At 35.0% G+C, this 17024-nt stretch overlaps 1 protein-coding gene across 5 annotated transcripts in view; it reads left to right on the top strand.

The window, feature by feature from the left end:
- The window catches only part of LOC126812093 (uncharacterized), a 174436-nt gene that overhangs the window by 103548 nt on the left and 53864 nt on the right, over positions 1 to 17024 (top strand). For 2 of the 5 annotated variants that reach the window (XM_056098947.1, XM_056098946.1), the window contains 8 exons: positions 5639 to 6181; positions 7485 to 7514; positions 7792 to 7895; positions 8057 to 8246; positions 8764 to 8900; positions 9418 to 9646; positions 10332 to 10456; positions 10744 to 10966. In XM_056098947.1, coding sequence (XP_055954922.1) covers positions 5941 to 6181; positions 7485 to 7514; positions 7792 to 7895; positions 8057 to 8246; positions 8764 to 8900; positions 9418 to 9646; positions 10332 to 10456; positions 10744 to 10966 — 1279 coding nt within the window. In that variant the 5' untranslated portion in view covers positions 5639 to 5940. Of the gene's footprint in view, positions 1 to 4022; positions 4236 to 5638; positions 6182 to 7484; positions 7515 to 7791; positions 7896 to 8056; positions 8247 to 8763; positions 8901 to 9417; positions 9647 to 10331; positions 10457 to 10743; positions 10967 to 11597; positions 13183 to 17024 lie in introns of those variants that run through there. The other 3 variants (XM_050538308.2, XM_050538306.2, XR_008786119.1) reach the window with 3 other exon arrangements.

Below are 17024 nucleotides of genomic sequence, written 5' to 3' on the forward strand. Positions count from 1 at the left end.
AATTCATTTAATTTTCGCATTTATCTAATAAATGGTAATTGAGCAAATAATTATTCTAATATTGCGGTACTATTTTCTCTATGTAGACTTGTGCGGTCTGGTATGTTACACTGTAATTTGCAATTTTCTATACTTCAAGCGGGAGGCTCGCTAACCTTGGGGATTTGGATTGGTCCCCGTTATTACTCTAAATACGTCCTGGTGACATTCCCGCGTGGTTCCCGTTTGTCGGTGGTGCAGGAAACTGTGTAATCTTTCGGATGGTATGAAAAATTGAATCCACGTGTACATGTTGCTATGCGCGTTAAAGAACCCTTGACAGTGGGATTGAATACTTTCTGGGCATCATCTTGGTATACATCTGAAACTTCAGAGTGTGAGAAGTTTGCCAGTAGCAATTAGAATGGAATAAAAGTTGATATAAATGGGGTGTACACGAAGTCCGACTATTAACTGAGTGTCAAGATAGGGTATGTCTTTGCTCCAATATACGTTAAATCGACTCTAGCATGTCGACAGTGCTCTAATTGTGGACTGCCTACGTCCCTTCCCGGACACCAGTACGTTTATGCTTTCATAATTAATATCCATCAAGTAATGCAAACAATGTTAAATAATTTAGCTAAACCTCTCACTAAATATTTTTCTCTCATCACTCCGAATTTTATAAAGTTTCACGGACAAGGAGGGTAAACTTTATTATTCTTTATACGTGTATATTTTAAATAAACATGCTTATGTGCTTTGGGCAGTAGCCGGTCGAGAAACTGTGAATAAGTGGGCGGTGTCGAATCTAACCCACAATGATTGTTCAACAAAATACTGTCTATACGGATTGTCAACAAAATACTGTCTATAACACTGATAGAATATAGATTGTATTGCCTATATAGTTGCTCGTCGGTTTTATTCCAGTTGACATGTCATAAAGTGACGGTTATTGATTTTATTATTGTTTGTGAACCTTAGAGGCGCTTACTTGGTATTTTCGGTGAGCCTAATTAAACAATACACTGGGAGGATTATGTTCTTCATTAGCGGGTCCAATAGGAACAGAGCGGTAGGACGTTAAACAACATTTAATTTTTTTTTTTAAATCACAGAACTAGCCATTATTATTAGTTAACTGAAAACAGACGAAACAAACGTTCCGCAGCATCCTTTCTCTGGAATCCCCTACCCTTAGACATCACAGAATTAAAAACTCTAGACATGTATAAGGTGTGAAGGCACAACTGGTTGACGAGATTAAACAATCAAAGAATCCACATAAACTTAAACGTGCATTAGAAACTGTATCTGATAAACTAGTATGTAATTATTGGGTTGCGTAATACCTCAAACAGTTGGGACACAAACGATACCTATATATAAACAAACAAAACAAAACTATTTTATATAATAAGCTCTTTATGTATGAAACTATAAAATATTTTATTTATAAGAATTATGAAAATATAGAATATTTTATATATGAAAATACAGAATATTATATTTACGAAAATATAGAATCTTTTTATTTACGAAAATATAGATTTTTTATTTACGAAAATATAGAATTTTTTATTTATGAAAATATATCATATCTTATTTATGAAAATATATCATATCTTATTTATGAAAATATATCATATTTTATTTATGAAAATATATCATATTTTATTTATGAAAATATATCATATTTTATTTATGAAAATATATCATATTTTTTATATGAAAATATATCATATTTACGAAAAAAAAGAATTTTTTATTTATGAAAATATATCATATTTTATTTATGAAAATATATCATATTTTAAATATAAAATATTTTATTTATGAAAATATAGAATATTGTATTTACGAAAATATAAAATATTTCATTTATGAGAATATAAAAGATTGTATTTATGAAAATATAGATTATTTTATATAAATATAACATATTTCCTATAATATTCACTTTATTTGTGGAAATATAAAATATCTTACCTACCTACATTACTTTGAAAATTATATGACAAATGTCAGTAATAAAGAAAACTATCTAGAATGGACGCATTTACTTTATTTTAGATATAAACTATGTTATATGATATACATTTATCTATGAACATATAAAATATTTCATATAATATATACTTTAAAATATTGTAAATAATAAAAAAGAGTCAAACTGGGGAATGAATGAGTTATAAATAAACTCCGCCTGTTGCCATGCTGTCTACACAACTCGTTTGCTGATTGGCCCAAACACCGCGTGCAAGACATTATCGATAAATATTTGGTTTTGGCGATAATGATTTTGGGCAACTTCATGCGATTCACTCTGATAAGAGGCAGAAAAAAAAATAGATTGCCGTTGAGTGTTAATCGAAACCACGTGGCAGGCGATGTAAATTAATCGACAAGCGGGTGTGTGTCATTGAGTAATACAATTACTAATCAACTGTCACAGGTCAATGATAAAGCCGTCGACAACTCATTATTTACTCCGAATAATTAATCCAAGTTGTGATTATTTGATATCTCATATCATCTTTAAAAAAATAATATATAGGCCTTAAATGGAAATAAACAAAATGGCCAATAATTTTCTTTTCGAAGAGAATTATTTTATTGATAGCTGAATTCCGTTTACTGTCGCTTCTTCATACGGCATGCAAAGTAAGGAATGCATCGGGGATATTATTGTTTAACATTCTCTTATCACCATGGGTCGAGAAAATGAGAACGACCAACGAGCCCAAATGCGACGATTCTCGAGTCTGCCATTGAGTATCCACTGAATAATGCTGATATTTACATCAAAGCCAAATGCACGAAAGTGGACGTAAGCATTTCTTGACTATGAAATTGACATTTCTATAGGGACTCATATTTTGATAACGTCACGGTACCTGAAAATAATAATAGACCTATTTATTTTAATTCACGTGTTAAATGAACACGCGTACAGCTGTTGCAGCTTCTTCGATGATTATCCAATCAACAATCGTAATCTCCTGGCCACTAGCTGGCACTAATTAATTGATGAGATTAACAGTTAATCTCTCCAAAGTTCTAATATACACAACAGAATACTAATGTTTAGATTGTTCTCCAGTATAACACTATCATGTGAATATTATGCCGTATGTGTTGTGGATGTTTCGTTACGAAAGGAGTACATTTATTACGATTTCCGTCGTCAGCACCCTTGGAATCCTAAATAAAAAACATATTAAACGACAAAATAGCAAATAAATTGCCGAAATAGTCGGATCAAATTTTTACTACGATTTTCGTCTTCAACACCCCTGAAAACCCATGGAAAGATATATTCAACGACAAAACAGCAGATAAATGGCCTGGTTGCTATGGGATTTTGTTTTGGAACATACCAAATCTTTGACTTGCTTTTTCTCAAAACTTACTTTTGTGAGTTGGGTAGCTTCTAATGGACAGTATACATGTATACATCAAATTGAAGGTAATAAGTTGGAGAATGTGAAAATAACAATAACTCAATTTTCAAAATTTCCTCATTGTGACTCAGTATGCTATGGGGTGTCACATTTGTATCTTAACATCAGATATTCGTCATATCAGATTTAATTTATAATTGTATCTTTGTTTAATTTGATTGTATTTTAATCATTTATATCAGGAACATACAACGAAAAAAAACCTCTCAAACAAAATATTTTAAAATACACGTCTCGAAATACCAATCTTGCAAAACCATTGCCAAAAAACATTTCTTCAAATTCATCTAACCCGAATATTATGACGACAGTGGAACCAAGTGTTGGGCTGTACAGTGGCTCTACCAAACGATAAAACAGTAGCTGCACTATACGGTTCTCTGATAATACATGTATACGAGATATGCCTTTATTCATGCAGACCCAAACTATTGCAATAGTCATACACAAAACATTATTTCATTTTCTGAAGCACCTGATATTACGTCATGTTAGACGGTTTCACGGAGTGAAGATAGTTTTGTTGTACTTTGGTTGTGAATGATAATGGACACATTGGCCTAATTTTTGCAGATAAAATGCAGAGGACACCCAGTTTTCTAAAAAGGATTATAAAATATGAGGGAGATAGTAAGTTAATGTCAGACATTGATGTCAACAGCCAACGATGTAAATTGGGAAAAGTATATCAACTGAATACCTACTACAGAACTCTTGGAAGATCTGAGACAAAAACGACACAAACTCTAAAAGGAAACGACGGCTTTGCAGAACACAATTCAGAAAGTATCAGTCTACGCAAATTCAGCATTTTCTATTTCTTGTTTTGTTTTACTTATTATCAGAGCTGGCCTCTTGCTCGTTACTCACCAGATCTGGAATTAGTAATATAATAAAGGCACTTTTATGGGAATACGTCGGACGTAGGTTTTGATGAGCCCAAGTGGTTGATAACAAAGTCTTGGAAAAAAGATTCTAACGGGCCGTTTCATATTGGCGAATAACGAACCACGTACTAGTTTGTAGTTCGTTATTCACCAGATTAGTAATATTATGGAACGAACTAGTTTGTGGTTCGTTTCTTAAATATTCTATAAAATAGAACTACGTGCAAAATCCAAATTTTTAACGAAAAGTAAATTTCTTGAAAACAGGTTTCTTATATTTTCTGTTTCATTAACCGTGTAGACTTCCTTGAACGACAAATTGCCAAATGATATCCATTATATATGGTTGGGTTGTAATTCTAGCATGTTGGTTTGGTTTGGTTTTAATGTATCAAAATGTTGGCTTACATGATAGTAAAGTTCACCTCGGGGACAAGTTGAACTATGGCAAAACTTACTCCGTTTATTTACCAAAGTTTATTCGTCGATGCCTTGTATTAATTAGTAATAATTTAATCCATTATTAGGCCGATAGAGATGCGTTCATTTTTAATACTTTCAATACTCTCATTAATAAGAATTCAATGCTGTTGAATCTATAGCCTCTCATCCATTTTGTGTTGGTGCTTTTAATACATGAGTAAATTGCATGTTACATAATCATTGTAATGTCCCATGACCAATTGAAACAACAACATTAATAAATATTTGTATTCTGGTGGAACATACTAATGCTCCTTGATTAAATTGGCTAGGCTCTAATTATCGCATATGGTGGAAAAAAATAACTTCGCCCTCGGGATAAGTTGTTCCATTTGCAAAATCTTTTCGGATCGCACCATTTCATCCCAGCAGAGTAATGTGGCTGGCTGGGTAATGCTTATGATGATGAACACCTTCTTAAACGATGTAGTGAAAACGAATTTGGCAGTAAAATATGGATATGTTGGACTACAGAGCGGTGTCGTGGCAAACGGCACAACTTTCTTCCATCTCCCCTACGCCGGATGTGGGTTTGTTATGGGCCTATTTGGTTTACTTTACAGTCTTGGGAAATAGATTCTTACAAGCTATCTTTCTACCCGAAAAACGAACTTACTTATATTGGCGAATAAATGTTTAATCCATTTTAACTGTAGATTGATCTGAGATTAGCGTCAACCTAGTAGCCCCGACATTGATATATCATTTAGCTTTAGTCAGACATCAAATGTTCAGTTCTAATTTTTAAATGTTCATCAGCTCTATTTATCAAATGCAATTTTAAAACGTTTTGCATAATAATTGCCCTAATCTTTACAGGTGAATTTGGTTCTCAAAAACATTTGTTGGACAATTACTGCAACGATCTAATAGATTTACCCAATCGTGTCAAGGACAAAAGATGTACATCAGAAAACGTTAACCAACTGATTACGCACGACAGAACTCAAACGACACCGAAGCCAAAAGGAAATGGAGGCGTCGAGGAATGCACTTCAGATGATAAACGTCTAATCAACTCGAAATGTAATGATGGAACCGAAGAAAAAGGAGACGATAGAGAATGCAGGTTGAATGAATTAGTGATTCGTGCAGTTGTCGCATTATCTAAAATATCACGAATGACAAGTCTAAACACTTTGGCAGATCTAGCAGATAACAGGGAGTCAAGGGATACGTACACTACAATCAAACGAAAAGTGGTCAGGTCACCTACCAGAATATCTAGAAAGACTCTAGACACTTCTTCAGATGTAACAACGAATAAACAGTTTAAGGAGAAAGCAACTAATCTATCAAACTGTAGACCACGTAAAACAGGCATTCGGTTTAACTTGAATGGAAAGATAATGTTTATAATTGGTAAGTGTAATGAACTTCATTGATTAGTCTTAAAATAATATATTGGGCTGATGTATTAATTCGACAACCAGTGCCGTATTACTTAGACATGATTTTATTTGAGCATACATGGAATATAGATTCAATTACTGCATCCTTATTGTTAATCTTTATGTGGGGCTTTAGTAATGTCGACTCGGGTATAGACTGTCCTTGAGTATAAAATGCATACGCATTTTGGCCTGGCACCTAAACACAAACCCCACAAAGATGACATATACCAAACTAGCAGGATAGTGGAGTAAGGGGGAGTTACGGTCAGACGAACTCGGCACCCAAACACTATTCCGCAAATAAAACTGATACCAAGCCCAGAGAGTGGGATAGTGGAGTAAGGGGAGGCCACGATAAGACGGGCCTGGCACCTAAACACTAACCCCAAACGATGACATCTACCAATCCAGAAACAGGCGAAACCATCTACTAAAAGATATGTTTTATATTAAATAAAGGGAAGAACTTCCCACTAAACCAAATCCATGGCCTAAGGCTAAATGGAAAGATTGCATAATCATATTCTAAAAAACAGGAATCAGCTTCAGCTCTCCTATGTCTTGTCTGCGATATCACTTATGTGGAAGCAGACGTTAAACACCAAGAACTACTACTTTGCCGTTTCAAAGATCAAAGTCAATCAGTTCTTCACCAGATTTGACAAAATGCAGTATGATTATCACATATGGTCTGACAGCGAATGATTATTTACACACACCTATGTCCCTCCAAGGTGTTTTCTTTCGTGTCTATATCCTGGATTCCCAACCCCAGAGTCGCCATCCAACTGGGGTCGCCAACCACTGTTTGTAGGGTCTGATGTATACACCTCATTCCAGAAAGCAGCATCTGTTTACATTTAATATTGTTTTAATCATCTGACAACTAATTGTTTACATTTGTACACCTTTATAAAAATTGAGGAAAGACGATTGACAATGTGGAATGGCGTCGCAATGTAGTTGTACAATTGTATTTAATTTCATTACGCATCAATGTCAAGATAATTCAATTTTGTAATAGCAAAAGTAGATAAACTGTAGCAGTAGCAGTTCAGCAAGAAGGTCGCAATAACAATTACAACCTTTATTAGCAACCATACACACACCCGAGTCTAGAATATAATACTGGTAGTATTTTGAGATGGCATGGATTTAGACCGAACTGTTGTCAAGATAAATGCTCCCAGACGCACCTATGATAATGGCAATGGTATAGATTCTTCGATGATTGTAACTACATATGCATCTTCTTTCGTTTTCTGTTTTAGGTTTGCTGTTGAATAACTTTTTATACACAGGTAATCTTTCTTTATGGTAGAAAACGGTTAAATCAAGATGGAAACCACAAAAATTAATCAAATCCACGAATATAGAACCGTAATTAATATCTAATAATAAGACATTATATGGCGCGTAAGCGTCTTAAGATGCTCTAAGGGCTTTACAGGTTATACATGGATGGGAAATATATAGTACTGATATGTGCGTTTGTTGTTTGTGATTTCTGTATATTGTGTCTTATCCAGAAATATTTATTTCATTATTTTAATTTATAATGTCATGATTGTTTTCCAGCTGCAACTACTGGACTACCAATGACAACACTGGGTAGTTCGGTTCAACTCAGCTGGGTATATAGAACACAAGATTACAAGACCATACCAATAATTCAGTTCCAGGTACAGTATATTTACATTATTTTACCACAGAACTAATAATCATCCCCGGTATGGTATCCCTAGTGGTATCATTCCGTTCTATATCACTAACAGGAGTAGAACGGAACTATACCAAGAATGGACTAAAACAGAAATTGATATTAAGTTTATTACTATTATAGAATCAGCCTAATAGTTTTAAAGAGCTCGAGATTGATGGTGAGAAGTATGAGCTACTATTGACGAAAACAGATGGACAGATAAAGATAACTTTTATTGTTAATAATATAACTGATACAGATTATAGTTTGTATAGATGTTATCTGAACAACCAACCAGGAGAATACAAAGACATCAACATCAGCTTGGCAGGTAAAGTGTGTGAAAGCCAATATAGCTTTCGAATAATCACATAAATGCCTAAACCAACATAATTACAATTGTTGTATCTTCGGTGATGCGAGGAAGTAGGTTTGGTATCTTTTAGGGATTTCTTCTTGATTTGACATTAATGAATTCCAACTTTAAATCCGGTATTTAAATCTGATATATTTTTAAACTAGTTTCTCTAGATTTACCAGGGGGGTTCCACTCGACACTAGTATAGGATGATAGGCCTGACATAGAACAACATCTAGCTGTTCCGTGGGACGGAAAACCGATCTCCCAGGCGGTTCGAATTCGATAAAGATTAGAACAAAAATCCCCTGTTCCCACATAGGGCACTGCATGACGTATTCCCGTCAGCATTAGCCTCGGTTCGTGTAGAAAAGTAGCAAGTTACTCCCGTACCTTCAAACCATTAAACTTAAATCTTTTAATCTATTACCTTGATAAATAAAATGTTCTCAGAAAGGAATACCTTGTAATACGTTATGATTAAATTCAGGTTTCACTTGGATGCCAACAGCTCGAGAACCTGTCATTTCAACTCTTCGCCAAGATGTGGAACTATCCTGGGAATATAAAACCACTAAATCGATCAACAAAATCATCTTTAGTCGAAAACATCAAATAACCAATCATGTAAGATCAAATTTTATTATGTCAATCAATACTCAGTTTCCATATCATGTATCAGAATATGACCGGTCAGTTGGGGTATACAACCTAGTTTACTAGCTTACAGAAAACTGTATTAGTCTAAAGTTAGTTCTTATCTGCTCTTAAAAGCCATTATGTTATTTCCAACCCGCATTTTTACAATTATAGGCTACATAAAAATGTAGATATTATTTATTAATGGTCAATTAATTATGTTTTAGAATTGGTTATGAGTAATCGACTTTCAACTGATACCCTCACAACACTATGGGTAGTTTCGGGATGGGATTATCCGAGAGCTGACCATCCTCTGTGGCGTTGTTACCCCTCTACTACAGTCGATAACAATGACTGATTCCCCCTGTTCACGTTAATTCCGTAATCTTCCAATTGATCGACTGGGTCAAAATATTCTATGTTTGAATTATATCTGGAATCTGTTAAATTAGACAGCACTAATCTATCTGACTTCTGATTGTGTTTTATGTTCGTTCTGCAGACTATAGATATTGGTATATGGACGATCGAGAAAGGTTTCAAACAAGACAGAGTGGATGTTTCAACGGAACTGATACTAAATAAAGTATCAATAAACAACGGGGGTGTAGAAAGGATCAGCCTTCAATTACAACAAACAGTTAATGATGATTTTGATAAAATCTACTACTGTCATGTCTTCTATGATGATCAGATCTCTTACAAACAAGGTGTTCAACTGGTGGCTGAAAGTAAGTTTTAAATTTTATATTTAAGAATATGTGCTACTATATGCATTTCAATCCTTTTCGTGTTGTAATATTGTCATGGACGTATGGAACCTTTCACAAAATACCAAGTATATTTGTCTACGTCTTCAACAAGGGGGTGGCCGAATGGTTAGCAATTGCGCGCTGTATCATAAGGTCTGTCATTGAGTCAACTGGCGTGATTTAGATTCCCCGGTTGTTCGTGACAGGAGTAGAATTGCATGAATTCTGAACTCACTACACGTAGAATATAAATTGTGTACATAGTGCCAATAGGATCTTGTACAAAGGTATAGGGGGCCAATCTCATTTTTACGTGGGGGGGGGGGGGAGAGCTATCTGTCCGAAAAATTTTCTTTGTCACCCGAAATTTCAGAATGAATCAGTCATGAACTAAAACGAATTTTCCACTATGCTGTGATGGTTATTAATTTTCAGTTAATGTTAAGCAAAAAAACAACTTAATGTTCCCCATTCTCTGATGTTTATCGATGTATAACAACTTCATGTGAACTATATTCTATTCACCTACTAACTAGTTGCAACATTTAACTAATTTACATGTGAAGAAATACATCCCATTTCATCTAATCGACTATTCACTACTAGTCGTATGAATGGATGACAAACACTGTTCTAGACATTATGATTACCTCTTTTATTCTAGGATCAGAATGTGAAGGTAAAAATATAAAGTCCGATAAAAATAGATCAATATTTACCTGGATGTATCAATATCGCTACCCGATTACAGCAGTTATAATATCGAGGATCGATAGCTCACGAAAGGAGGTGGGTAGAATGACTGTTATTCCTGTACAGCCAAATACAAATCTAAGCCAAACAGATTTAATCAATTTTTCTTTGGTTCCAACCCTGTTTTCGAAGAATACTCCACTCGAAAATAGACACTATAGGTTATTTCGTTCGGGACTAACAAATGGTTCCATTTTATTTCAATAATTCAGGAGATGTATCTGCTATGATGATTAGTTGGCAAGCCAACCAAGACATTGTTACCGTTGCTTCGAAAATGTAAATATCAGTCGATGACAACATGTATTTTATATCTTAAACAGGAAGACGATCTGGGGTATTGGTATCAGAATAAATTTGTATCCGAAACATTATTTAAAGACAGGCTGGTATTTAATATAACAGAGCTGGCTGATGACAGAAGAGAGATAACTCTAGTTCTATTTAATACAACCGGAAGTGACTTTAATTCAACATACTTATGTAAAGTGATACCAGCTGATGGACAGTTTTGTCAGTGTCGATTAAAACTTAACGATGTCGATGGTAAATATTACAAATATTTCTATATTTATGTTTTAAGTGACGTCACAAATTACAGCCTTGGGTTGATTTTAGTCACAATTTATGTCTCTGGCTTAATGAAGAAAAACTGTTATTTCAATTTTTATGTTTGTTTTTATTTTGTGATTTGATTAATTTTGTCTCGAAATGGCATAATATATTTGGAGCCGTGTCGCCATTCTACACACATCAATTATTCTACTTTGAGAATAGATTTCTGTCCTGAATGACGTGTAGACACATACAGTTTCGACTTCATATGGTTTGTTGCGGGTTATTTCTGTCATTTCATAGAGATATGAAGTTTAACGTCCATTCCACACAAACTAGGTCATTTTGGGACTAACATATGGTTCAATTTTAAATTCTCTTGTGCGAGGGGTCGTTAGCATTGGGGCAAGACGGGGGACATGGAGAAAATACACGAGATTGGACTGGCAATCCAACTCCTTATCACGTACTAGCCGGGAATCGAAATCACACCACTTGAATCAATAACAGCCCTTATGATCTAATACTCCTCGCACCTGCCTCTCAGATATGTCGGTAATAATCCCAAATACTGTATTCCCAAAATAACTTTTAAAATACATTATTTGTTATATTTATATAGATTTAAACCACAACTATACAGCTCCAACTGGTATAACCAAACCACGTGACAAGATCGTATCATCTATAAACTCCAGTCCAACTATTGTCGTGGCTGTTATAATTCCAGTACTAGTAATAATCTGTATACTGACGACAATTCTTGTGGTATGAAAGAGACAAAAAGCTCCTATCCCTCCTCAATGTAATGAAAACGAACCATGTAGTAGTAACAATGATAGTAGTAATATGGGAGAAACGATATCTTTGTCACCTTCTGAGTAATATAAATGGATTTATTTTTTGGCGTAAGGTCGCAATTTTACTACCCCCCCCCCCCAAAAAAAAAAAATGTCCGCGCCTGCAGATGCCATTAAATATATATTTATAAAACTATAGATTATAATTGTTTTTTTTTTATTTTTACAATTCCTTTTCCATATGTTTGCCTTTTTTTAGTATCACTTAAATCATAAGACGTTTAATCTTCTAAATAAAACAATTTTATAGTTGTGTATACAAAAAGTATTAAAAATGTATATGGATAGTTTAATAATTTAAGTTGTATATATTTGTCAAGTTTGTAGTCTGGTTTTGTATATTTGATAAGTTTGTATTGGGTTTTATATATTTGATAAGCTTTATACATATGATCAGTTTATAGTTTTATATAATTGATATGTTTGTATTTGGGTTTTATATATTTGATAAGTGTTATATATTTGATAAGTTTAAAGTTTTATATATTTGATCATTTAATAGCTTTATATATTTGATCATTTGTATAGCTTTATATATTTCATAAGTTTAAAGTTTTATATAGGTGAGCTTTTTATATGATAAATATAACAGTTTATATATTTGATAGGCTTGTAGTGTGATGTTCTATTTCATAGGTTTGTAATTTGATGTTTTATTTAATAGGGTTGCAATTCGGTGTTATGCGATAAGCTTGTTATATTTTATTTGTTTGTAATTTGATGTTATAATTGATTAACTTGTAATTTGATGTTATATTTGGTAGAGATGCCACGGTGGCCAAATGAGTAAGACGCTAGCTAGCTAGCCTGGAGGTCGCGGCCGCGCTCCCGGTGTTGGCCGAGAAAGTTCATCGGGATTTTTCTGCGTGGTTTTCCCTTGTCCTGACAGGACAGCTGTCTGGTGGTTCCATTGGCCCACACGAAGCAGAACAGTAGGACGTTAAAAGCCATTTCATTTCTATATTTGATAGATTGTAATTTGATTCTATATTTGATAGGCTTGTAATTTGAATTCATATTTAGTAGGTTTGTAATTCGATTTTATATTCTGGTTTTATATATTTGACCTACTTGTAATTTGCTGTTATATTTCTTAGGACTGTATTTACATGTTATGTCCCATAGGGTTGCAGTTAGATGTTATATTTGATTCGTTGGTATTTACATGTTATGTCCGATATGCTTGTAATTAGGTGTTATATTTGATTGGTTTGTATTTAGATGTTATATTTGATTGGCTTGTATTTACATGTTATGTCCGATAGGCCTGTAACTAGGTGTTATATTTGATTGGCTTGTAATTAGATGTTATACTTGATAGGATTGCAATTAAATATTATATTAGAGTGGCTAATATATTTAATATATATACATTGATTTTCTATATATTTACATGAAATTGGTAGGTAACATTTGAAATATTTGTAATATTTAATGTTCATAATTTTTTAGAAATATAACAAATACTTGAATCTCCTCGTCTATTTGATCTCCGTTAATTAAATAATTGAGTTTAAATTGCAACACGACATTACTCTATGTACAAATGGCTTCAGTTCATCGATTTACTATGGGTCGCTTACAGCTGCCTTCCCGAACAATGTTACTTAAGTCTATGGAGGGATTATCACCTGCTGTAGGAGGGGGGGGATTAGAACCCGAAACAAAATGATGAGATATAGACACGTCATATAGACGTTTTCAAACTGAAACGTGGCCTAGTTACAGTCAGTTACCTTTGCCATTTGAGATGATCAAGACTAAACACAATACTAACAGTTTCATGACCAACAATCACGATTAGTACTTCCGGCCATTGATAGTTAAAATTCGGTGAAGTTTAGGAAGTAACGCCGAGCAATAGTACTTCCGGTCTGGAGCTAATAAATGTCGAGCCAGATGCAGGGCCGGATTAGGACCAACGGATTGTAGTGCCCTCATATGTAATTCCAAATATAAGCAATAATAAACCATATAATAAATTTGTATTTTTCAAAATGAGATTTTATACACGTCATAATTAATTGAGACAATGTATGCAGCCGTAAGGAAGGAGTACAACCATGAAAAACTCATTAACAGTTCTTATTTAAATTTACTACCAAACAGAGCTGGTGCCCCCCCCCCCCCCGCCCCGATGATACCCTAATCATATGCTTATTCTGCATAATTTTAATCCAGCCCTGGCCTTCTAACGTCTTCACAACGTTAATAATAGCATGATTGTTACCACGGGTAGACGATCGGGAAAATGCGCGTCGGCACCAGAGGATGACCATATTAAGTTTCAATAGGAGAATGTTGTAGCGCCCCTCGATTCGTAGAATTTCAACTGCCAGGGGTTATTGTACGTGCACGCCATGTCAGTTCTACGGGTCGTAACTTTGGAAAGATAGAATCGGGATTCAGACGTTCCTATGTTATTCATTCCCCACACCCAGATTTGAATCTTGGATAATCTAGTTAACAGGCCAGTTACCGGAACGATTGAGGACCGCGGTCTCAAATAACTGAAAAAGAAGTAATCCTTGTCTCGAGAAATAAAATGAAATGGAATGAACTGGGGTTTAACGTCCTACTGTTCTGCTCCTAAACTGGGCTAATGAAGACGGGCATACGCCATACAGTGTGCTATGAGGGAAATTTTGCCCGGGCAGCGGCACTACGGCCTACTCTTATATCGAATTCCAACTGCCAAGGGATCTTTTACGTGCACGCCAATGTGTACACGGGACCTCGGTTTTTCGTCCCATCCGAACGACTAGACAGCTGTAATTGTCAGGCCCTCCGTCCTGCATCACTGACAAGGGGAAACCACGCTGGAAAATATGGATGAACTTTCTCGGCCGATGCAGGGATCGAACACCCGACCTCCAGGCTAGCGCGTCAGCGTCTTGCCCACTTAGCCACGTGATCACCCCCCTTGTCTCGAGAAGTCTTACCTTGTCTCGAGAGGTCTTTATATAACTGTAATGTGTTGAAAATAAAAGTCGTTTATTTTGCATCTAAAATCAAAATCAGGTCCCACTAATTTCAAGACGGCTATTTCATGAAAATGTTGTACTGATTACTACTTTCATTTTACCCGGTGTGGATGAATTGGAATAATGTTCCAGAAATATCAACCAGTGCAGTGTTGCTAACATCCAGCTCTTATCGTCGGTATAAACCCACACTTTCTTTTCTAGTTTCCGCGTATATTATATGCGGAAACGAGAGAAGAAAGTCTTAGTGTAGGTTTACACCGACGATAAGAGCAGAAAATGCTCATCTTCGAACTCCATCAAGGTATTCACCAATTAAACACCTACACCAACAAATATTCATCATTTTCTTTAAAATATTTTTAAAAAATGACACCATTAATTGTCTATGGTTAACTGGAACATTATCTAAATTGTCAGTCTTGCTCTCTTTAAAACATGATAGTATATACGACTTGAGTCAATAACGGTGAGGTATCTAATATGATTGATAATTCACTGCAACTGAAAAAGGAATGGACATATTTCCAATAGGTCACTAATAGAAGCACTGTCATTTATTTCATTTGACTGCAAATCAAATGTTGGACCCACGTCATTCCATGTGAAAGAGAGAGAGAGAGAAATGGGGTTTAACGTCCACTCGACACAAACTAGGTCATTTCGGGACTAACATATGGTTTAATTTTATTTCAACAATTCGCTTGCGCGTAGGGGTCTTTAGCAGTGGGAGGAAACCGGAGGACCCGGAGAAAACCCACGAGGTTGGACAGGCGACCCTACTCCTTGTCACGTACAACCGTGGATTCGAAACCACGCCAGTCGACTCAATCACAGACTTTATGATACAGCGCGCGCACGCTAACCATTCAGCCAACCAACCCCCCCATTCCATGTGAAAACCTAAAGGTATTCCCTAAAGATTTTCAGCATTTCGCTTCTACACTGCTCACCCTTTTAATTTCTGGAAACAATTAGTATCATACATTGATTACCTTCTGTACTTTTGAAAATAACATTTGTTGATGTTCTGATATTTGCATTATTACCAAAACTCCATTTGTTTTACACAGTTCTTAATGCCTTCATTAACCAAACTTTCATCGTGAGGTATGCCCCAGTCATCTAGGAAACTTTCAGGAAACAAGTTTCCGACTGAATAGTATGACAGCTGATGTGTCGTCGACAATGGTATGAAAAGCATTTTAGCAGTTTTTATTTTTCTAGCCGATTCTGTAAGGTAGATGTATGTACTCTCTGGAAAACAGGACTTTCGATGTACAAATTAACTGAACTAAAAGATATATGTATGTGACCATAAAACAGGAAGTTATTCTGACTAAAACCCAATTCTGAACAGCATGACCACCCATTCTCTGAGGCAAGTTTATCTAATGCTTCCCCGCCAAGAAATTTGAAAGTTTTCATTGAATTGATCGACAGTAAACCACTTGACTTCTTTAATTAGAAATTTTATTATGAGATGAAGGTCATATGAAACAACCTCCTCAAATAAATCATGCCCAATACACACATCGCGGTAAACGCGGTACCACATCGAATTTTGACAAGAAGTTGAATACAGAGTCGGATTTAATTTCCAAATGATACAATTAATATACTGAAGTATTCATTTTAACCACTCTTTCATAACTACACTTCAAATAGTCAATGAAATAAAGAAGGCAGAAATGATATGGAAGTGAAGATAAAAGCCAGATCAAATATGCAAAAAACAAGTGGTCCTGGAATGAATCAATCCCAGTGTTGACGAAGAAAGTTCTTGGATGCTTGGATGCAGGCCTAGCAAAAACCAGTGTCTAGTTTTCATGGGCTAATGTCAAAGAACCCTTGGAATTCAAATAGTTGACAGAAACGCCACTGTTCCGGCAAAAGTTCCCTCATAAAATTTCGTACGACAGTCTTCATTATCTCAGTTGACGAGGAAAAGTCACAAGGTTAACACGGATTCATTTCTATGTTGGAGCATCAACTTCGTTTTACTTAAGATTTTGCCCATTTCTGCTGTACATGAAACCAAAGACACACTTTAATATCGATTATTTATTACTATTTTCGAAATATTATAGTGCAATTGATACAATTACAACATCAATATTCATAGACTTTAGGGTATGTCTTGTTTTTTGGATGGCATCCGACTATAGCTCAATTTCCTTCACAGGTAACACATGGAAATACGCC

Source organism: Patella vulgata, chromosome 2, assembly GCF_932274485.2.
Source record: "Patella vulgata chromosome 2, xgPatVulg1.2, whole genome shotgun sequence".
Lineage (NCBI taxonomy): Eukaryota > Metazoa > Mollusca > Gastropoda > Patellidae > Patella > Patella vulgata.